This window comes from Neofelis nebulosa, chromosome 13, assembly GCF_028018385.1.
Source record: "Neofelis nebulosa isolate mNeoNeb1 chromosome 13, mNeoNeb1.pri, whole genome shotgun sequence".
Lineage (NCBI taxonomy): Eukaryota > Metazoa > Chordata > Mammalia > Carnivora > Felidae > Neofelis > Neofelis nebulosa.
Window position 1 is genome coordinate 65,955,732 of NC_080794.1, and position 23,286 is coordinate 65,979,017.

At 43.3% G+C, this 23,286-nt stretch overlaps 1 protein-coding gene across 4 annotated transcripts in view; it reads left to right on the plus strand.

The window, feature by feature from the left end:
• The window catches only part of CNNM2 (cyclin and CBS domain divalent metal cation transport mediator 2), a 147,345-nt gene that overhangs the window by 99,322 nt on the left and 24,737 nt on the right, over positions 1-23,286 (plus strand). For 3 of the 4 annotated variants that reach the window (XR_009252557.1, XM_058697639.1, XM_058697640.1), the window contains exon 2: positions 20,939-21,082. Coding sequence is in view for 2 of the 4 variants with exons in the window: in XM_058697639.1 (XP_058553622.1) it covers positions 20,939-21,082 (144 nt within the window). In the remaining 2 variants the exon portion in view is untranslated. Of the gene's footprint in view, positions 1-20,938; positions 21,083-23,286 lie in introns of those variants that run through there. The other variant, XR_009252558.1, reaches the window with a different exon arrangement.

Genomic DNA, 23,286 nt, shown 5'->3' on the forward strand with positions numbered 1-23,286 from the left:
CACTACATTGAAGAACTTTAAGACAAAACACACCTGCGTAGGATTGAATGCTCAGGTAATATAAGTTACTTTCTTTGATAGAAGCCTATAACCTGTATTTTAATTGACTGACCCACCCAGGCGCCCCTATAACCTGTATTTTAAAAGCTACTTGTAGCTGAGTAATCCCAATGATCCCCGGGTCCTGTTTCTACATATATTAAAAGGTATTAAATGTGTACATTTGAGATAATTTTTAACTTTCAGAACCAGGAGAAAATTCATTAGTAGCACAGTCATCATCATTTTTTGAGTACTTACTATGTGCCAGGTATGGTGTTAAATTCTAAATTTTTACCATTCAATTTTCATAGTAAACTTAAGATTTATCTCTATCTTACAGGGGATTAGTTACACCAGAGCCAAAGGATCCAAACCCAGATCTAGTTGTAATTTTGAGCCCCTTAAACACTGACCATATTCTCTGGGGTCCCCTCATACATACTTGAACTATAAAACCTGTGACTCTTACTGTGAGGATCGGTGACCAAGGGTGACCTAGATATTCTGAATGTTATGTTAGGAACCAAGGTGATGTTCTTACTAGGTGGTTGTAGCATCTTCTCCCAGAAAGCTTAAGGCATATATGTTAACATTTTTATCGAGGGGCAGATCCCTTAGAAGGATGTTCTCTTTTTAAAGATCTTTACATGAAAAATTGAATGTTGAGATCTTTTGAACATTCATTCATTCAGTAAGCTAAATGCATATATATATATATTTTTCTAACCTGATGAGCTATCCTATTTGAATGAGTCTTGGTTTCCAGGCTGAATTCATGTTGTATGTTTAAGAAGACAATGAAAATTCTTTGAAGATATTCTCAGACTCAACAGGAAGGAGAATAGGGTTTGATTACTACTTGCTTTTCAAGCTGGCTTCATCTGGGGATAAACTGTGTTGTAAGTTTTCTAGGACTTGGTGCCAATAGGAGTTAAAATAATAAAATCAGTTCAATTAAATTAAATGGGAAATGAGAGTCTTTTATGTACAAGGCCTTAGATTAGGTAACAACAATTGGTCACTCTTCTGGGAAATGGTTGCTAAAATTACAGTCGACCAGCAGTCACTGGCCTCATTTACTTCATTGTGCCCTAGGAAGAAAAACAATCTATGACAAGAGCTTGCAAAGGCAATACCATTTTTTCCTGGTCTTCATCTGCTTTCCCACTTTCTTATGATTAATTTGAGCTATTTTTTTTTTAAGCATTTATTGAAAGTATTGTATACCAGACACTGTGCTTAGCTAGTTTCTGAGGCTTTCGATATAAAAGAGAACTCTTGCCTTCAAGAATCTCACGGTGTCACAGAGGAGAATTATGAGACTGGATAATCGATGCGTTGATGGAGCTAGCGAAGGCTCTATGGAAACAGATACAGGACAACCAAACCCGGCTGGCATAGGCAAGGCTAGGAAGACTTCCAGGATGAGAAGATACTTGAATTGTGTCTCAGAGGAAGAGTAATAGGCAAGGAGCCAAGGGAAGAAGAAGGTGTTCTTGGCAGAGGAAACTGTGAAACTGCACATCTGGTTTGGAACATGGCAGATGCTGTGCTGTGGTGCGGAATGAGAAAAGATGTAGGAGATGGGGCTGGAGAAAGGGCTGGGAATCCTGTCACGAAGGGTGTTGCAGGCCATTCTGAAGCATTTAAACTGTCCTAAATGTAATGGGCAGCCGCTTAAGAATCGTAAGCAGGAAAATAACCTGTTGAGATTTGCTTTTTACGATGAGCTGTTGGAAGGTTGTTGCAGTTCAGAAGAGAAATAGTGAGGGCCTGTAATTAGTGAGGTGGTGATGGGGTTGGAGATTATTGGAGAGATTCAGTAGATATTTAGGAGACAGTCTTAAATTTAGAATTTAGCACAGTGTTTGGCAACCAATCTGTCCTAGCAGGGTAGACCTAGAGGAAAAGGAGGAATCTAAGATGACTGCCTCGATTTCACATTTGATAGATACTGGTGCCATTAGTCGGCAAGAGGAATGGAAGTGGAGGAACAGATTGGACGTTTTGGATGTGTTGAACTTGAGATGCTCGTAGGACAACTGAAGAGAATGAAGTAGGCTGTTGGGACCTCTTTTAAAGTTTTCATTTATTTATTTTTTTTTGAGAGAGAGACAGACAACACGAGTGGGGGAAGGGCAGAGAGAGAGAGAGGGGGAGAGAGAGAATCCCAAGCAGGCTCCGTGCTGCCAGCCTTGGAGCCCCACACGGGGCTCAAACTCACAATCCACAAGATCATGACCTGAGCCGAAACCAGGAGTCGGACCCTTAGCCAACTGAGCCACCCAGGCACCCCCAGTTGGGATATTTTTTATATCTGAAGTTGAGGAGAGAAGACTGGACTGGAGGCTGGTGGTGGTATATAGATTTGCGAGTTTTCAGTCTGTGCGCTATCTGCTTTGGTTACCATTACCTGATTACCACGTAGTAGAAAGCAGACTTACCATAAAGCTAATGAAGTTTAGGGTTAAGTGCTTTTCACATGCATAGGTGCCACAAAGGGCTCTAGCAAATGTGTTTACATGGTCATATGTTTTAGTAAAATTTGCAAAGTCCAGATGTTTTAACTACAATTGGTCAGGATTGTTCTCTTGCCTCTTTGATTTACCCTCTCTCACGCTCCTGTCTGGTGATGTCAGAGTGGTCCCAGGCATTTTTTGGAGTCCAGCTGTGGGGAAGTTGAGCTGGGCATACATCTGGTTAGGGTCTGCAGTCCCTTCTATGTGTTAAGTTACTGCTAGCCAACCCAGTGTAGAAAAGGCAGGGAGAAATACTCCTTCCCGTTGTGACCCAAACGTGCAGGCCCAGCATTCGTCGTGTCAGGACACAAATGTGTCCCAACACACCTGGCACCAGACTCGTGGAAATAAAAGACAATGAGATGTATGAAGCCAGAAACTGGTTGGTAGAAAAACTTTCCCACTCATCTGATGATGTTTTAGCCAGAACTTTGGCCTGATACAAAGGCTTGAGTACAGGGAAGGTTATTTGGAATGGGATCCCAGGGAACAGGTGTTCAGGACAAAGGAAGTGAAATGGGAAGGAGGGAAAGAAATTCAAGGATATGATCGTGTTTTGGCTGTGGCTACAGGCAACAGGTGTCGCCTACCTAGGACATTTTGAGAAGCCATATGAAATGCTCCTAGAACTGTGCTCTGGGACAAGAGGAGGAAGTTTCCTCCCAGGGGCATGGGTTCTTTGCTGTTCCGGATTGCATGCGCCTAACTGCAGAGATTTCGGAAGTCCCCTGGCAGAAGCCAGCAGCACTTTGAGCCGCATCGTGAGTCCTGTCACAACGTGGTATCTGCTTACGCTGATGGCACGAGCAGAAAGCCAGTCCACATCTGTGTGGAGCTGGGTGGCGAGGAAGGAGTAAGCAGTAGAGCCCAGAGGATTGTCAGGTGATGTTTAAGAGGATTCTGTTGACAGAGGATTCTGTGCTCATTCATTCCTAGTCAAGCATCCTCTCGTTAGGATTATATACAATAATGTACTATATGCAGGTATAAATCTTTTTTTCCTTTTTTGAGGAGTAGGACAAGATTTTGCCTCCCTTTGTACAAAAAAATAGATTTTGTCAGAATTATTATCTGTAAGACACAAACTTGTAATGTTACTACATATTTCAGTGAACATGGTTATCTATTTTTTTGCCAGAATTTTTCTATATACAGTTTATGCAAATGGGATTATACTGTGGACAACATTCCAGGCTTTTTTCCCTTAATGTATTTTGGATAACTTTTCATAATAACTTATGTAGACCTACTTTTTTTTTTTAATAGCTTCATCGTGTTCCATTGTATGGATGTACTAGAATTTCTTTTTAAAATTTTTTTTTCAACGTTTTTTTATTTATTTTTGGGACAGAGAGAGACATAGCATGAACGGGGGAGGGGCAGAGAGAGAGGGAGACACAGAATCGGAAACAGGCTCCAGGCTCCGAGCCATCAGCCCAGAGCCTGACGCGGGGCTCGAACTCATGGACGGCGAGATCGTGACCTGGCTGAGGTCGGACGCTTAACCGACTGCGCCACCCAGGCGCCCCTGTACTAGAATTTCTTTAACCAGGCTTCTATTGGTGAAATTTAGGTGGTGATTTTTTTTTTTCCTCGTCGAAAACAATCTCTATCTCCAGCATAGTTTTCAGAGACACTGGGGGAGAGACAGATAATGGAGAAGGTGTGAAGAAGCAATTGTGAAAGAATTTATAATAGAAAATGTTTCTTGTTAAAGTCCTCTGATTACATCTTTTTTTTCTTCTCTCAAATGACAACGACGTGCTGGAGTTTGCCACGGATAGGAAATGAAGACTAAAATGCTAGGACTTGTTTTCTGCCAGGACAATAAGGAAAACGTCAGGAAATTTTTGCCTGCCTAATTTTTTTCAAGTTTGTTATTTGTATAAAATTTGCATGCAGGATTAATACATTGGATAAGAAATTGAACCACATGATGTCGTTTTCCCTCAACTTTAGGACTCAGTGACTTTTGATGATCTTGTAGCTTTTTCCCTCCTATCACATGGTGATTACATAATATGTAATTATTAGCTTATATTGTGCAGTACAATAGCAGTTTTACTTCCTCACTCCAACTTGAGGTCCTCAGGAAGAACTTTGTGAGAAGGAGACTCGAGTAAGAAAGGGGATAGGTCTCTCTAACAAAATCAGCCCTTAGCTTGCCCTTTAAGCATGCTTAAAAAAAAAAAAAGAAAAAGAAAAAAAAATGGATGCCTACTCATCCCTTTCCTTAAAATGCCTGCTCCTAGGGGTTCCTGGGTAGCTCAATCGTTGAAGCATCCGACTTTGGCTCAGGTCACGATCTCGTCATTGGGGGTTTCGAGCCCCACATCGGGCTCTGTGCTGACAGCTGAAGATACTGGGGCCTGCTTCAGATTCTGTGTCTCCCTCTCTCTCTGTCCCTCCCCCACTCACACTCTATCCCTCTCTCTGTTTCAAAAGTAAATGTTAAAAAAATTTTTTTAAAAAAATAATACAATAAAATGCCTGCCCCTAAAGCAAATGTATGGTGTGGTTTGATCTGCAGTGTTTTTGGCGCTTGTCTAGACTTAGATAATTTTTGTTCACTACGAGTATCACAAGAGGATCATATTTTTATGTATGGCTTGGTATTGTTACTGATCTTGTCTAGTTGTGTGTAGAAATCATCCAGGAAATCTAGTTGAATTGGCATCAAGAGTTTTGGACTACAAAACAGAGTTCTAAATGATTATTGGTCCAAAAAGGTAAGACGCAAGGAAGGAGCAGAAGAGAAAACCATAAAATTAAAACCCTGATATTTGGCCTTAGCAGCAGGAATATCTTTGTCTTTTTGAAATCTCCTGTTGGTTTTGATGGACTGTTCTGAATCTGTTGGACTGTTCTCTCACTAGTATAGTCAGTCCTCATCAGCCAAAGGCCACAAGTCAGAAATAGGCTCATTAGTTCTAAAATAAACACCACAGTTGTATAGAAGAACTACCTGTCTCTTGGGAAAGATGAGAAGGTTCCCATCATCTCCGCCTGAAAGCCATCTTTTGTCTTAGCCATGTTTTCCACTGCTGATCATTTACTAGGAAAACATTCCAGTGAGAGTACAGTGAGTGTTACCACCAAAAAAGATGAAATGGAGATGCCCGGCATGCCTCACTATTTATAAGAAAATATTTCCTCAAAAGATGGGAAAATCCAAGTCTTTAAATACTCTGGGAGAGAGGAATAATGGAAAAAACTCTTCAGTTTCTATTCTGTTGGTTCACGAGAGTTTCTCACAAATCATTTGGATGGGCCGTTAAGCAAGTCACAGAATGGCTGGAATCTTCTATTAATTGCCTTACTTTGGGTTTCTGGCTAAAGCATCTGGCAGCAAAACTGAAGACCAGCAAAAGAGCGAGAACCAAGTGGGAGGTGGTATGGGAATACAAGCCCATCCATTGTTCTCGGCCTGGAATCCTAACTTAGGTGGGAGGACCAGATGGCTGTCTTTAATAGGAGAGTCCATTTGGATGGATTGAAAGAAATGATTTGGCTCCTTGTAGATACAACTACAGTTTAGTCTAGGTTAATTTTTTGTTGTTGTTCCAAAAGGTTACTTGACTTGCTGTTTCTGTCAGGAAGTTCACTGAGCATGCCTCACTGGCACAGCATACATATTAGTTTGTCTTCGTAGACAATCATCCATTGTCTCAGGTTTGGGAAAAGAAAACTTCATCTAATCCGAATTTTGTTTTGGTATCTGCTTTCTAAATCCCTTTGCGGTGTGGATCCTGAGGCTGTCCAACAAGCAGAACAAGTAGAGGACAGATACACACTCAAAATATTCGTTAAGGGATTTGTTAGAAGGAACAGGCTTCTGTAATTGTGGAGGCTGAGAGTCCACAGTCAGTAGGGAAGATCACAGCCAGGCATGGTTTGCAGCTGTTGTCAACAGGTAGCACTTCTTCTAGCCCTCAGAAAGTCTTCACCCCTCCCCCTTTAAGGCCTTCTAGCTAATCAAGTCAAGCCCACCCAGGATAATCGCTCTGAAAGTTAACCCACTGGGGCCTTTAATTATAGCTGCAAAATCCCTTCTCAGCAGCACCTAGGTTAGTGTTTAATTGAATTACTGGGGACTGTTACACTCCAAGTTGACACATCAAAAATCTATCACATTGAGAGAAACCAGCGAGGAGCTGCCTGGAAAAGGATACTGCTGTAGAGGTGGCTCTACAGACACTTATTAAATCCAGGCTGGTGTCCCTGCTGCTCTTGGAAAACAATCCTATCTGAGCCTTCATAGTTCATAACTGCCTCCTTTTGTGCCTCAACCAGGAAAGCCTCGTTTAGCTAATCTTGTCGGGATTAGGGCTCCCTCCAGCTCTTAAATTTCCAAAAGTTGTGTGTAAAACAAGCTTTTGTTGGCTGAAAAATGTTTTCTTATTACTCACTTTGTGAGTTGATATTTGTGTAAACTTATAAAACTAAAGCTTAAGTATCACTGCCAGTAGAAAACTAAGCACTTCTTGCACCAGAGAAACTATTAAAATGCTCTCTTTAGGGGAGTGCGAGGGAAAGTCTGTGTGGTTGGAAAGGGGCAACATGAGACATCCTTGTGAGGATGGAAATGTTCTGTACTATGACTCGGTCAGTGTCGATATCCTGGTTGTGATGTGTTCTAGTTTTGCAAGACGTTACCATTGGTGAAAGCTGGGTGAAAATACACGGGATCTTATAACTTCACATGAATATACGATCTCACAATAAAATTCTAATGTAACAATGATCCATCTTATAAAACAAATAACCCTTTTCTAATAGGAAGGATCATTTTCTAATCTTTTTAAAAAAATAGTTTCCTTAAGGAGGTAGACACCTAAATATACTTAATCCTGTCTGGGAATAAAACATATACTCAACATAGATTTGATGAGTGGTACAACATACGCCTCATGGGAAAATGGTAGGTGACAGTTGAGTGTAGTGTTGAATATAAAAACGTTTTTTGGGGGCACCCCGGTGGCTCAGTCAGGTAAGCATCTGACTCTTGATTTTGTCTCCGGTCATGATCTCATGGTTTGTGAGCTCAAGCCCCACGTCGGGCTCTGCACTGACAGTGTGGCACCTGCTTGGGATTCTGTCTCTCCTTCTCTCTCTGCCCCTCCCATGTGTGTTCTTTCTCTCAAAAGAAATAAGTAAACTTTTAAAAAATTTGCCAAATATCAAGGTTAAATTTTTAGATGAAATATCATTGGGCATATTGTAAAAAAATTCAGTCTCTCCAGTGATGATGAGAAGATATGTTTACAACTTCAAAACGACTGCCTGGGTGGCTCAGCAAGTTAGGTATCCTACTCTTGGTCTTGGCCAGGTCAAGATCTCATAGTCTGTGAGTTAGAGCCCTGTGTTGGACTCCGTGCTGCCGGTGCAGAGCCTGCTCGGGATTTCTCTCTCTCTAAAAAAATAAACTTAAATGCCAGACAAAATCTGAGTCCAGAAGATACCTCTAAAAATGTGCAGGTGGTAGTTTGAGAATGAATGAAACACCATTTTTTTAACCCAGAAAGTCGTATGTATAGATTGAACATAGAAAATCTGTTCAAAGGACCTAAATTCGTGGATTTACTCATTCAGTGAATATTTGTATGCCTGCATTTCACCAGACTGGTGTCTGTGGTTTCAGTGTATTTCAGGATTTTTATAACATGTAAATAAATGTTCATGTCCTTCACAGCAACCATAGCTTCCCCACATCTCTACCGATACGGCTGTCAAAATCTGAGAACCACGTGGATTGGATTTTCTCAATGTATGTTATTTCTGATCTTACTGCATGAGAGATTTTTGTGGAGAGGTGACATTTAGTGATAATACTGTAGGAATGGCTACAAGCACAATACCTTCAAAATTGTCTTAAAAGCTATTTTCAACTTAAGTTTTTCAGACACTGATGTTTTAGGGACATAGAACAAAACTGTACAGTTAAGAATGGGAAGGTGAAGGGGTGCCTGGTGGCCCAGCCAGCTAAGCGTCTGACTCTTGTTCTCAGCTCAGGTCTCTGTCTCAGGGTCGTGAGTTCAAGCCCCACTTTGGGCTCTATGCTGGGTGCAGAGCCTACTTAAAACACACACACACACACACACACACACACACACACACACACACACACGAAAGGTGGAACCAAACTCTGAATGTCAAGAAGCAGATATTGACAGCACATAGAGAGCTGTAGGCACAGCATCAGAGCCGTGCCCTGGTACATCAGGCCCATGTGCTCTGACTCCTGGGGGCTCTCTGCACAGCACCCAGGGCTCTGCAGTCCTCGTCTGGGAAGGTTCTTGCTTTGCTTCTGCTTAAAAAAAAAAAAAAAAAAAAAAAAAAAAAAAAAGTTCTTGGGAGGTTGAAGACCTCAGTGAGTAGCAACCTCTTTACTGAGTTGGCTGATGAATGGGCCATTCCCTGAAAGCTCTGTAAGCTACTGAGTTAGTAGATAAATTCAGAGCTCTCTCCAGGAAATGGTCCTATTAGGAAATGTTATCTGTGTCCAATACAACCCTACCCCCAGCCCCCCAAATTAGATATTTTAGGAAACCATGATTCTGTGTTCGGCCCCAGTAGACGCCCCCCCCCCACCCTGCCCCCGGCAGACATGAGCTAACTGGGGGTGAGGTTGTTGGTGACTGAGATGACCCCACACGTCTGGAGTGGAGGAGCTGTCCCACCAGAGAGACTTCGGCCAGCCACTTACTGGTCGGCCACAGGAATTTTTGGAAGTAGTAAAACTTTTGGTAAAAGGGGGCTTTTGTCTCCCAGAATAGCAAAAGTTATCATCACTTAAAAGCAGTGATTTCTATATACAGCAAGTGCTGCTATATATACACTCATGTATTGTTTATGTAGGGCTATTTTAAGATCTGTGTCACATTTTTCTGGTGTATTTTATGGTGGGAAAATTCAATTGGAAAAAATGCATTTAGCTCTGGTGGGGATGGTAAGGTAAAATAAGTACTTAAAAAAAAAATGTGCACATGAATTTGTTGTTTCCGAGATAGTTTTAAATAGTACAGAAATAGCTAGGTGATAGCTCCCTAAATGAAACTGTATTGGCTCTCCTTAAGCAAGTGTAGCCATTGGTCTCCTGTTCTATGCTGTCTGTCCCTGCATTAGTCAGTGGAAGACCTAGGAGACGCGTAGAAGAAGTCACCCACATTTTAATAACAAAAAATATGAGAAGATGGCTTTATGTTTGTGTAATGTGGCTTATAATTCATGCTACTTATTATTTTTTTTGGAGTTGTTGAATTGAGTGGGAAATGAATGGGGGGATAGGACCTATCTATTGTTAAGAGTAATGTGGGTTAGAGATGCAGGCACAGGAGCTCGGGGATGATGGGGACTGTGGCATGGCTCTGGGGGGACGGTAGCCCCAGAGAGTTGTGTTATGACAGTGAGTGCAAGGGCTGGGGTACTGTGATTGCCGACCCCTTCTGGGAGAGGCTCCTTCCTACCTGCTGGGTGGAGTGGGGTGTGAGCATTCGGAGCTAGCAGGAGAGAAGATCACATCCCTTACGATGAGGCAGCAAGTGACTGCCCCTTAGGAGAAATGCAGATGATGGTGTAGGAGTTGAGAAATGGAAAAGACAGTTTCTGCTTTTGGGTACCAGGGAGGGCTTCCTGGGAAGGGTGACGTTTGGAGACGAGTTGAAGCTGGGGCTGCGTTGACAGGGACAGCAAGGATCCAGGACCGTGAGGAGAGCCTCTGAGCAGAGGAAGAGCTGGAGTGAGGCCTTGGGGCTTTGGTTTAATCCAGTCGTCTGCTGGCTGGTGAGAGCGTAGGAGGAGTATGGAGACAGAGGCGGAAGGAGGGCGCTGTGGGGCCAGGTTCTGAGGGCCTTTGAACCCTACTCTACCTCTTTTTCTCCTTCACTCAGCAGGAGACGGGAAATGAATACCCAGGAGTGGGATGACAGGAGTTCGTTGAGGCCCAGTGAGGCTTAGGTTTGCAGGAGCAGGAAGAGGCAATTGTCAGGGGGTGTGCTAGACTTGGCAGGTGGGAGGAGGGAAATCCAAAGACAAGTAAAGCCAAGGTCCCTGCCGTCAAGCAGGTTAAGATCTTGGGGCACCTGGGTGACTCAGTCCATTAAACATCTGACTCTAGATCTTGGCTTAGGTCGTGATCTCACAGTCCGGGAGTTTGAGCCCCACATCCTCAAGAGACATTTAACTTTGGGGTAGGTCAAGGTAGAAGTGCAGGTAACAAGCTGTTGGGTGAGGGGCACAGGCACCGGTGATGGCTTTCCATTTCAGGGACTTGAAGGCTTTGTCAAGTCTCATCCCTGCTCACTGTTTCTCTTCTAGCTAAATGCCTCTGGTCGCTTCATCTCCTCCTCGGGCGGCATAGTTCTAACATCTTACGGGACCTTGGTAGTTCTGTTCTCAGTTGACCTCTTGTGTGTATTTTACCGTGTTCCAGACGTGGCTGACGACAGCAGGAGCATCGGTTCACTTGTTCTGGAGTGATCGTGAGGTGGCATGTTGCTGGATCACGGCGATTTCTATTTTGGGATCTGCTGGCAACAAAGAGAAGGGGTTGGGGAAAGGAGGTCCTACCAGGGGGGCCACAGGCAGGCCTGCATCTGCCTTGGAACCGGAAGTCTGCTTATCCTATGCGGGCACTTCTGTCCCCTTCTGTTCCTGATTCCTTGCTCAGGGCTCCTCTCCCCCACCTCCTGCTTCATTCACCCCTTCGGTCCATGGTTCTGCCTTGGCCCTGCTAGTCCTCCTGGGTAGTGGTTCTGCGCACGTACTTACCTGTAAAGACTTAATGATCTGTGTGTCTTGGGCACTTGATACATTGATTCTTCCCTGAAAAGTAAGAGGAAAAGGCTGGGGAGAAATGAGGGGAGAGGAGAGGCACAGCGGTTTGAGAGTTTGAAGCCTGGGTGATCGGAGAGCCGATGGTAATCCTTTCCAGAAGCGGGTACTTGGAGAGGACAAGCCCAGTTCTGTCTCAGTGATGTAGGTCTTTCTGCGAGGCCACCTGGCAGAGGCAGGCCAGTTTGTGTCTCCCTGTTAGCAAGAAGGGCCCAAGTGGAAGTCACACTGGACAGGGACTTGGGCCTGGTACTTATGTGACAGTCCTTAGGTTCTTCTTTCTTGAGCATCTTTGGTCACTGTGATCGCCTTTCGTGACCTTTTTGGCTGCATGTGATACTTTTGACTCCTCTCTGCTTCTTTAAAAACATTTTTTTTATTTTAGAGAGAGAGCACGAGCACGAGCACGGGCACAAGCCAGGGGGAGGTACAGAGGGAAAGGAAGAGAGAATCCTAAGCAAGGCTCCACACGGCGCAGAGCCCGATGTGGGGCTTGGGATCATGACCTGAGCCAAAATCAAGAGTCGGATGGTCAACCGACTGAGCCACCCAGGCACCCCTCCTCTCTGCTTCTTGAAATGGTTTTTTATATTTGGCTTCCAAAACCCCATTCTTTTTATCCTCTGTCCGCCCACTGGCATCTCTCACCTACCCTGTCTAAAATGGAACCGATTTCGTCCTTTCAACCGTGGGCCTTCCCCAGCCCTCCTCGGTCAATGGCAACTCTCTTCCTTCCTGTTGCTCAGACTGAGAAACCTTAAGACGCCTCTTCGCACCGCAGCAGCCAGGGAGTTGCTTTTGAAATCATACGGATCGCATCACTCACGGTCAGAACCTTCCAGCGACCTGCCTCAGAGTAAAAGCTGACATCTTCATAATAGTTCTATGACCTGCACCTCCTCGTTACCCGTTGCTCGCTTGCCCACTCTGTTCCAGTTACACTCACCTCCTGGCTTTTTCCTGAAGCCTCTCCCTCTTGAGGGCCTCCATCATTCCTTCTACCTGTCACACCCGGCCTAGCCCTCTTCTGCTTCGTCTGGCTCCTTCATGCCCTTAGCTTTGCTCAGATGTCACCTTATTCGTGAGGCCTTTCCCTGGCCATCCTGTACTATCTAATTCCGCCTCTCCTCTATGAGCTCCACAGCTCATTTTATACAATCTGGGATGCTTTTTTATTGTCTGTTCCTCTTCGTGTCTGTCTCCCCCACCTGGAGTGTTCCTTCGGAGCCAGTGCTTTGTTTTGCTCCCTGACATAGGAGTCTGGCACATCATACACAATCAGTAAATATTTGGATGAATGAATGTGTGTGGACTGTAGTTCATTGATACTTACATAGTAAGTATTGATTGACTTTTTGGTTTTTTGGTTTTTAATTTTTTTTAATGTTTATTTATTTTTGACAGAGAGAGAGACAGAGCATGAGCAGGGGAGGGGCAGAGAGAGAGGGGGGACACAGAATCGAAAGCAGGCTCCAGGCTCTGAGCTGCCAGCACAGAGCCCGACGCGGGGCTCGAACTCAGACCGCGAGATCATGACCCGAGCCGAAGTCGGACGCTCAACCGACTGAGCCACCCAGGTGCCCCTTGATAGACTTTTTGACTGCTAATATGAAACTGGTGTCCTTGGGAGAACTTCTGTATGGCCATTCAGATATCCTCCGTCCCATTTTGCTTTGGTTTTATGGACCTGAATTCCAGCTTCTAGAGTATGTATTTCTGTTGTCACACAAGTTTCAAAGAACTCACTCTTAGGAACTTTATTGATTCCTGCTTCATCAGCAGTTGTTACAACTTTTATGTTTGAAAACTGAGAAGCTTTTATTTTTTTTAAGTTTATTTATTTTGAGTGGGGGGGAGCAGAGAGAGACGGACAGACAGAGACAGAATCCCAAGCAGGCTCTGCACTATCACACCCGATGCAGGGCTGGAACTCACGGACCCTTGAGACCATGACCTGAGCCGAAATCAAGAGTTGGACGCTTAACTCGCTGAGCCACCCAGGCACCCCAAACTGAGAAACCTTTAAAAACAAAGGCATATCAAATGCTTCCTGGACCCTCCCTTCGGTTAGCATGGGCTACAGCACTGTGTAGCTCCCGGGGACCCATTGGGCCTCACACTCTGTGCTGGCTGTGCCCCTGCAGTTGTCCAACATCGCAGTAATGATGATTAGACAATGTTTGGCTTGAGTTCCTCCTTATTGAATCTTCCTGTTTGTTTTCCTCCTGCTGTTTGAGTGGCATTTTCAGACCCCACGGACTCTGTTTGCCTTGTGCTTGCTTTAGTGGATCTGTTCGACTACTCTCTGTCACTTTCTATTAGCACAGCTGTGTCGGGTGGTTCCTAATTCCATTCTCCTTCATCCACTCTCTTGGCTTTCTTCCTTAGCTACTTCAATTAGTCTGTCTACCGCTCCATTTCGCCCTGTTGACATCTAACTTGCAGGATAGCAGATGAGTCTCTATTTCCATCAGGTACCCTTTATCTGCCTACTCACTGTCCCGCTGATTATTTCCATCAACATACAAGTGGTCATTCAAAATGTGAGCCTAGAACAGTGGTAAGGTTAAAAGATGCACAAGTGGTAACCTGCTACCATGTTGGGCTGCTTTACGGATTCAGGGAGAATATGCAAATAATGCACTGGGTAGGGGTGGAGGCAGGAAGAGGCAGAAATTTGACCGCAGTTATACCGTGTCTATAGATTGTTAGTTACCCAGTCCATCTCCTAATGGAGACATGTTCTTGTAAGTTCATCTTTGCAAGTGCCCTGCCTTGAGCACACAGCAGTGAAAGATGAACCGTCTAGGTTATTACTGTATAACAACTTGCTTATGATTCTGGACTTGAGTAGAGATGGGTTCATAGAACCCTATCCTCTGAAAACAGGTCTGCTTAGGTTCTCTTAAGCCTGACTTGGTGATCCCTTTTTCCTCCGTTTCTAAGACCAGACCAGGAATAAGAGAGGCGAGGGGTTTAAATTTCAGGACACTTTGAGGTGACTGGAATACCATAAGACCTCTTACAGCTCACCAGAAAGGGTTCTCTCCAAGCCCTAAGCGTGACAGCCACGTATGCTTTATTTGTTCTATATACAGCTTATCAAGTTTATTTAATCTCTCTGTATTAAAAAGTTCTAGTGGTTATTTAATGCCCGTAATTCCATATTTTGCTGACTGCTATATTTTCATCTCTTTGGAAGCTAAGTATCCATTAGTTGATAATCTTTTTTAGTTTTTGCTTTAGTCTTTTCATTAGTTTCCCCAAAGTTGCTTTTCGGCTTTTAATCCTGACTTAATTCCTCCCACACTCAGGTTAAAAAAGATGTTACTTGAGCTCAGTTTTTAAAATTTCCCTATTTACAAGTTTACATTTTCCTTTGGATTGTTCCGTGGATGAGGGGGAAGACTGAAATCCCTGCAGCGCATGATTAAAGCAAGGGGGTGGTGGGGGGCGGGGGGGGGGGGTGGTTACGTGCACTGTATTGTTGTTGTCCCGAAGCATGATTGGATAGGAGGGGTGTCTGTGTGTGTGGGTGTGTGTTGCTTACCTGGAAGAAGGTTCAGAAAACAGGACTTCTCACCAGGAATGGCAAAATTAAAAGAATGTGGCTCTGGGGCAGATGCAGGAGGTGGGGTGGTGGGGGCGGGGGGGGGGAGTGGATGAAAGTCTACAGCGAGCTTGGAAGAAAATTTACTAATTTTCAGTCTAAGAAACCTAACTCACATGAATAGTTTCTTCGTAGAGTATGGCCCTTTCCAGTCAGATCTGTCGGTGCCATCGAGCTGGTATTTCAAGTATGTCCATCTGCATTTAAACGAACTGCTCCAAGACAATCTGATTATGCGGTAGTTACTTTGGTGAGAATAGCGCCTCAGCCGAATGGAAACTTCATTTTGAGTCTAATATTAGACCTTGCTTTGGAAAATTCCTTTTAAATGATCACAAGCTGGGAATAGCAAAAGAATTTAACTTTCGACAGACAGCATTCACCAAGAATTTTTAACTGCTTATGTTTGGGGCCTTGGGAAAGCAGATGTGAGAAACTGACCGGACGGAATGGACTAGGGTAGCACTGACGTGACCTGATGCGTGTTTATATCTATTGCTGATAAGTTTCCCTCCTAGTCTCATTTGCTCAAAATATTTTCATTCTTTGAGCATGAGCACGCTAAGGATAAAAATTGTTAGGATGCCTAATTGTCTAACAATCTAAACTTCTAGGCTTCCAGACGTTGTTGCCCGTAAAGGGGTCTGAGGCAGAGCAAGAAAGGGCCAACAAACCCATACAACCAAAGCCAGTTTCTGAGTAAGTGCTGGGAACTTGATCAGACCTGGCCTCCAGAGAATATTTTTAGTTTGTCTAGCTGGTTGTGTCTGGGTGAACTCACCCAATTTGAAGTTTTAAGTAAACTTTATTTAAAGGACCCCGCCCCCCCAAAAAAAATCCTTACCCTGTCATTAAAAACAACTAATATACATGTTAACTGATCATGAAATCTCCAGATCATGTTTACTTGGCTTAACTCAAAGATATGTTTCAGATGCCTCACATGCTTTGGATTTAGGGAAACCAATAATGGCATTTGAGAGATGCGTCGTTATTTTAAAAGATTTTTCCGAAATGGAAATGTATCGTTGTTTCATGGTATACTTTGAATATCATGGGTTTTCTGGTCTCCAGATAAGCTGGTAATAAGTTGATGGTGCCTTAGAACTGAGGAAGATTAAAAAGAGTACGAGTTGCCATTTATTGATGGCTCAGTGACTCCCAGCCACTGTCTTTGCCAGATCCCAACACTACCGCTGATATTTACAGCGATGGTGTGGGGCAGAAATTACTATTAGCCTGGTTTTAAGAGATGAGGAAACTGAGGCTCAGGAAAGTTCTGTCATTTGCTGGTGATCACACAGCTGGTAATAGCTAAGAAGTGGCAGTGCTGGGGTTCAAAGCCAGGGCTGTTCAACTCCAGAGAACATGTTATCCCGTTGCCATTCTGGGCGTCTCCTGTGGTAGTTCTTAAACTTTGTCTTCGGATCCCTTGAAGCTCTTAAAAATTGAGGACCCCTGAACTCTTGTTTACGTAGGTTACATCTTTTGATATTTACTGTATTTGAAATTAAAACTGAGTCAGGTAAAACATCTGGACTTACTAATTCACTTTTAAAAGATAAGAGTAGGGGCGCCTGGGTGGCTCAGTCGGTTAAGCGTCCGACTTCGGCTCAGGTCATGATCTCACGGTCTGTGGGTTCAAGCCCCGCGTCAGGCTCTATGCTGACAGCTCAGAGCCTGGAGCCTGTTTCGGATTCTGTGTCTCCCTCTTTCTCTGACCCTCCCCTGTTCATGCTCTCTCTCTGTCTCAAAAATAAATAAATGTTAAAAAAAAAAAAAAAAGATGAGTAAATCTGCTATGTAAATAACATTTTTTTAAAAAGTAACTTGTCCAAAACAAAAAATAAGGGTCATTGTTTTACCTCTTTATATATCTTTATTACCTAAGTTGGATTCTCCTACTTTGTTCTGCATTCAGTCTGTGCAGTATATGTTTTAGTGAAATATATGAAGAAAATTTGACTCCACAAAGATCATTTATTTGGAAAAAGGAGGCTTTTTGCCTATTTTGACAGCCTTTGTGGGAAATTGTGAATATTCTTCTTTGATACTATACCAGAACTCCACAAGTGGTAGTTTTTTATTTTTTATTTTATTTTTTTTTTTTCAACGTTTTTTTTTTTAATTTATTTTTGGGACAGAGAGAGACAGAGCATGAACGGGGGAGGGGCAGAGAGAGAGGGAGACACAGAATCGGAAACAGGCTCCAGGCTCCAAGCCATCGGCCCAGAGCCCGACGCGGGGCTCGAACTCACGGGCTGCGAGATCGTGACCTGGCTGAAGTCGGACGCTTAACCGACTGCGCCACCCAGGCGCCCCAACACAAGTGGTAGTTTTTTAAAGAGTAGTTGCAATGTAGAATCTGAAACTATACCAGTGGGCTTTGGGTGACTGTTCAATTAAAATCCTTTCATCTGAAATCTTCCTTATATAGGAGTATGTGGGTGGCTCAGTTGGTTAAGCATCCGACTCTGGATCTCAGCTCAGGTCTTGATCTCCGGGTTGTGAGTCTGAGCCCTATGTTGGGCTCCATGCTGGGCTTGGAGCCTACTTAAGAAAAAAATCTTCCTTATAGAAAAAATTCTGAATAACATATGTAGGGACTCCCCCACTCCAGGAAGTAGAGCTTAATTTCTATTCCTCACCCCTCCCTGAGGGTGGGCTAGACTTTGTGACTTGCTTCCAAAGAATAGAATTAGGGAAAGAAGAAAAATTAGTAACTTTAAAGTGGAGAAACTCAAGAATGTCATGTGGCTGTCATGTAAGCCCTGATATGATGTAACTAGAAAACCCATAAACCCCAGTCTAATCATGAGGAAACATCAGACGAACCAAATCAAAGGACATTCTACAGGATTCCTGACTAGTAATCCTTGATTGTCAAGGTCATGAAAAACAAGAAAAGACTAAGAAACTCTCAGATACCAGAGGAGACATGACAAGTAAATGCAGTGTGGTACTCTGGATTGGATACGGAAAGAGAACATTAATAGAAATACTGGTGAAATCCAGATAAGTCTAGAATTTACTTACTAGTACTGTATCAATGTCAATGTCTTAGTTTTACAAATATTTTGTGGCAATGCGCAATGTTAACGAGGGGAGCAACTGAGTGAAGGCTACACAGGAATTCTGTACTGTCTTTACAACCTTCCTTTAAAATTATTCCAAAATAAAAAGGTTATTTAAAAAAACAACCAGTGTTATAACCAAGAAACAGAGCCTTAACTATAGATGACAAACTGATGGTTCCCAGAAGGAAGGTGGGCAGGGGAATGGGCTAAATGGGTGATGGGGATTAAGGAGGGCATTCGTGATGAGTACTGTGTGATGTATGGAACTGTTGAATCACTACATTGTACACCTGAAGCTAATACAGCACTGTATGTTAACTAACTGGAATTTAAATGGGAACTTTAAAAAAAAATGCTTATTTTGAGACCATGGGAGAACGTGAGTAGGGGAGGGTCAGAAGGAGAAAGAGGGAATCTCGGGCAGGCTCCTCACCTGTCAGTGCAGAGCCCCACACAAGGCTTGATCCTACAAACCTTGAGCTCAAGGTCTGAGCTGAAATCACGAGTCAGATGCATAAGTGATTGAGCCACCCAGGCGCCCCTTAGATGAAAATTTGTTTTAAAAGATTTTGTGTCTTAAAAAAAAAAAAAAAAGTTTATTTATTTATTTTTGAGAGAGAGGGAGAGAGGGAGAGAGGGAGACAGAGAATCCCAAACAGGCTCCATGCTGTCAGCCCAGAGACTGATGTGGGGTTTGAATTCATGAACCATAAGATTATGACCTGAGCTGAAATCAAGAGTCAGGTGCTTAACCGACTGAGCCACCCCAGTGCCCTTTAAATGAAAACTTGAAAAAAAAATTTTTTTTTAATAGGTTATGAGAGGGGGGAAAAACCAATTGTATGTCTTGTGCTCTGAATAGATGACCTGTGCATGATTTGGTAACATCATTACCACAGTCATTTGGAAAATATTGGTTCACTGAGTTATACAGATCTTTGAAATGTGGATCCATTTTATTATAAAGTATTTTGTTTTTATTTACTTTTAAATTTTATTTTAGAGAGTATGTGCATGAGCAGGGGAAGAGGGGCAGAGAGAAAAAGGGAGAATCCTAAGCGGCTCCATTCTCATCATGGAGCTGGATGTGGGTCTGGATCCCATGACCCTGGCATCATGACCTGAGCCAAAATCAACAGTCAGATGCTCAACCGACTGAGCCATCCAGTGCCCCATCAGTATTCAGTATTTTAAATTTTTTTTTTTTTTAATGTTTTTTACTTATTTTTGGGACAGAGAGAGACAGAGCATGAACGGGGGAGGGGCAGAGAGAGAGGGAGACACAGAATCGGAAACAGGCTCCAGGCTCCGAGCCATCAGCCCAGAGCCTGACGCGGGGCTCGAACTCACGGACCGCGAGATTGTGACCTGGCTGAAGTCGGACGCTTAACCGACTGCGCCACCCAGGCGCCCCAGTATTCAGTATTTTAAAAATCGCTCTTGTTTGGCGCTTGGGTGGCTCAGTCGGTTAAGTGTCTGACTGTTGATCTCGGCTCAAGTCATGATCTCAGGGTTCACGGGATCGAGTCTCGTGTGGGGCTCTGTGCTGGCAGTACAGAGACTGTTTGAGATTCTCCCTCTCTGCCCCTCCCCTGCTCATGCTCTCTCTCTCAAATAAAAAAGGGGTGCATGGGTGGCTCAGTCAGTTAAGCATCCGATTTCAGCTTCATTCATGATCTCCTGGTTCGTGAGTTCGAGCCCTGCATTGGGCTCGCTGCTGTCAGCACAGACCCCACTTTGGATCCTCTGTCCCCCTCTCATTCTGCCCCTCCCCTGCTTGCATGCTCTCTCTCACAAAAATAAATATAACATTAAAAATAAAGAAAGAAAAACATTGAAAAAAAATGGACATCATACTTGTTATCAGAAAGGTCTTTTGTTGAGAAGTTCTCAAGCCTTTGGTGGATATGGGTTTCCCAGAATTCTGATTTTCCCTTAAAAGCCCGAAGTTGATCATTAGCAAACACTGCTGTTTTCCTTGACATAGCAGGCTCATTTTGTTCATTTTCAAGAAAATATTTTCCAAATATCCAAGTCTGGATACCCTCAGTTTGGTAGTTATCCTTCAGGTAAAAATGATGTCCAGTGAAAAACGTGGCTAGCACAACCTAAAACTCAAACAGTTGAGTGCCTTTCTTCAAGACAACTATTGTACTTCAGGAAGCGACAAGTCTTCTATGGTACGTCTCATTTTGCCACACAGGGTATGAAAGGACAAGTACTCAAGGTCAAGACTTAACGCAATTAATTGTTACGTCTTCATCAGGGACATTCTGAGGAGAAATGGACTTTTTCACCCTTTCCTGTGCATGTGTGGTGGCGGAAGACCGTCTGCTGCCACTACCTTGGCTTGTGCTCAGGCGCCTTTGCATCATTGGTTCGAATACCAGCACAGTGAAAAAAGGCCAGGAACATGTCAGTGTTCTGCTGCACGTACTTTGACGTCACCACCTTCCTGAGAGGGTCTTGGGCATCCCTAAGGTTCCACGGACCACACTTTGACAGCCGTCCTCCTAAAGTAACGTAGCAGTTGCTAAAAAGTCACAAAGGGAGAGCTGACATGATTGAAGACCAAATCCATTAGGAAGCAAACGGTAATGTGGTGTGGGCCAGTGTGCACACAAGGTGAGGCTCTTCTGATCGGATGGTCTTGCTTTCCGTGGCTCAGGAAGCTTTTCCCTTTGTTGGTATTTCTTAATACCATCAAGAAATGGTTGGTACCATCTTGAAATGCCCAAATGCAGACTCTGATAATCTGGTGTCTGCGTTTGCTGCTATCCTTAACAAAATCACATAAAAGACTTGGTTCAGAAAATTCCGAAAATTCCTCCTTAAAGTTTGTTTTCTTTTCTTTAAAGGTAAATCTCACCTGGCTATTGTGCAGCGAGTAAACAATGAGGGAGAAGGGGACCCATTTTATGAAGTTCTGGGAATTGTCACATTAGAAGATGTGATTGAAGAAATCATCAAATCTGAGATTCTAGATGAAACAGATTTATACAGTGAGTAGTCTGAGTGTAATTTTTCAAAACTTTGCCTTTTTTTTCTGTCATGTACTTCGTGAGTCCTCTCCTGTCTCCTGTTGTAATCTGCCTCTGTTTCTAACTACATGCTGTATGTGTGGGACAACTTATCGATATGTTCTAGGCCCTTCATCAGAGGGGGGAAAGAATGGGCAGGTCCTGTGATGTCAAGTGGCAGTGTTTTTTGTTTTTGAAAAGCCAGCTGCTTCTAACCATTGATCTGGGCCTTACTTGCCCTGAACAGAAAACTCCTTTCATGTTTTTATACTTATTCTACATGTGGAAAAAGAATTGTTCTTTACTAAATTTTTATTTTCCAAACTAGGCAATTGTTTTCAGATAAATTTCTTTTGCTGCTTGTGAGGGGGATTTGCTACATTGATGGATAGCAGCTGTTTAAATGTCCTTGTTCCAGAACCCATGGGCCAGGGTAGAGGTGAGATTTGCAAATGTAAGTTTGCTGTGACAGCAGTGGTAAGGTGTGGGTATAGGAAGCAGGGCAGGGTAGGGTACACAATAAGAATGTTTTTCCCTTTCTCTGCTCTTCTGTCTTCTTTTGGGGGCAGGTGGAAATGGGTGAAGTGGGTAGGAGTGGCTTAGCTTGGGGCAGGGGGAGGGGAGGATTCACTGGTGTTTGTCCAGGAGTAAACTTGAACCTGGGCTGAGTATTGAACCTGAATACTGTCTCATTAAAGTCCACAACTGGATTATTGGACTGTGGAATTTGAACCTTCTTTTTCAGCCTCACTTCTTAGTAAAGCAGGGCTCTTTCAAGAGGCTAATGATCCCAAAGATGGCCCAATGCCTGAAGATGTTTGGGGCTCTCAGAGATGGGGCAGAGATGAATATCTGGGCTCTGTTTGGTTTTTAAAACATGACTTAGAGAGGAAATGGAATCTTCAAATGGCCTGGGGCACCTGGGACAAGGCCTGTCTTCCTTAAAGCAGAGTGATTTTTATTCAGTCATACTGGAAGGGCCATGCCCTGCACTTTAAAAATGAGAGCCTTCCATGTGGCCTTAGAAGGATAAACTTTATATTTAGGTAGTGACTCGCTTCTGAAAACATCTTATTTTTTTTTATCACGTGTGTGTGTGTGTGTGTGTGTGTGTGTGTGTGTGTGTGTATACATACAAATTGTGTTCTTTAAAAACACCAGTTCCTATGTGTTTTATCCTTTTGACACTTGGAGAGTGCACGGAGGTCACATAATAAAGAATATTGTTATTTGTGTGTTTACATTCTTTTCAGCCTTCCTCACAGTGACTATTTAATACCCAGTGTGTCTCTTTCTATTTATTTTGTTTCCTCAAGGGTAGTACTCGTCATAAGAAACATAATTAAGACGTGTATGAGATCTTACATTTGCATTTCAGTTAACTTTTTATTTAAAACTTTTAATTTATTTTTGAGAGAGAGAGAATGTGAGCAGGGGAGGGGCAGAAAGCGAGGGAGACACAGAATCTGAAGCAGGCTCCAGGCTCTGAGCTGTCAGCACAGAGCCCGACGCGGGGCTCGAACTCATGAGCTTTGAGATCATGACCTGAGCTGAAGTCGGACATCTAACTGACTGAGCCACCCAAGTGCCCCTTCAGTTAACTTCTTTTAAACCTCAATTAGACTGATTTCACGCAGAAGTGTTGCCTAATGTGCCTTGTGAGATGGATTGGTGAGCCCGTGGTTTCAGGTATATTCTTGAGGTAAACAGGCCATCAGGGAGGATGAGTGCATTTGCCATTAGAAACTTATTTTGAAATTTGGTGTTGATGTATGCTCTCTGGTTTGCAAAAGAATCAGAGCCGAAAGAGAAAGAAAATGAGAGGTTAGGATTGCCCTTTCCCCAGGATGAGCCTGGTAATTAGTCTGTTTGGCCCTCGGCATGAAATGGTAATGTACAGACTCAGGATTCTTGGGAAAGGAGCAAGTGATTGAGGTCTTGTCTTTAACCTAGTTTTTTCTTGATCGCTTCTTTGTCAACAAAAAATACTTGTGGAAAGGCTTTGTATTAGACACCTTCTGGATTCAGGGTTTGCAAACTACAGCCGACAAGTACTTGCCACCAGTTTTTGTACAGGCCACAAGCTGAGAACAAATTTTTTTTTTTTTTTTTTTACATTTGGTAATTGTTGAAAAACATCAAAAGTATAATTACTTTGTGACTTGTGAAAATAATATGAAATTCAA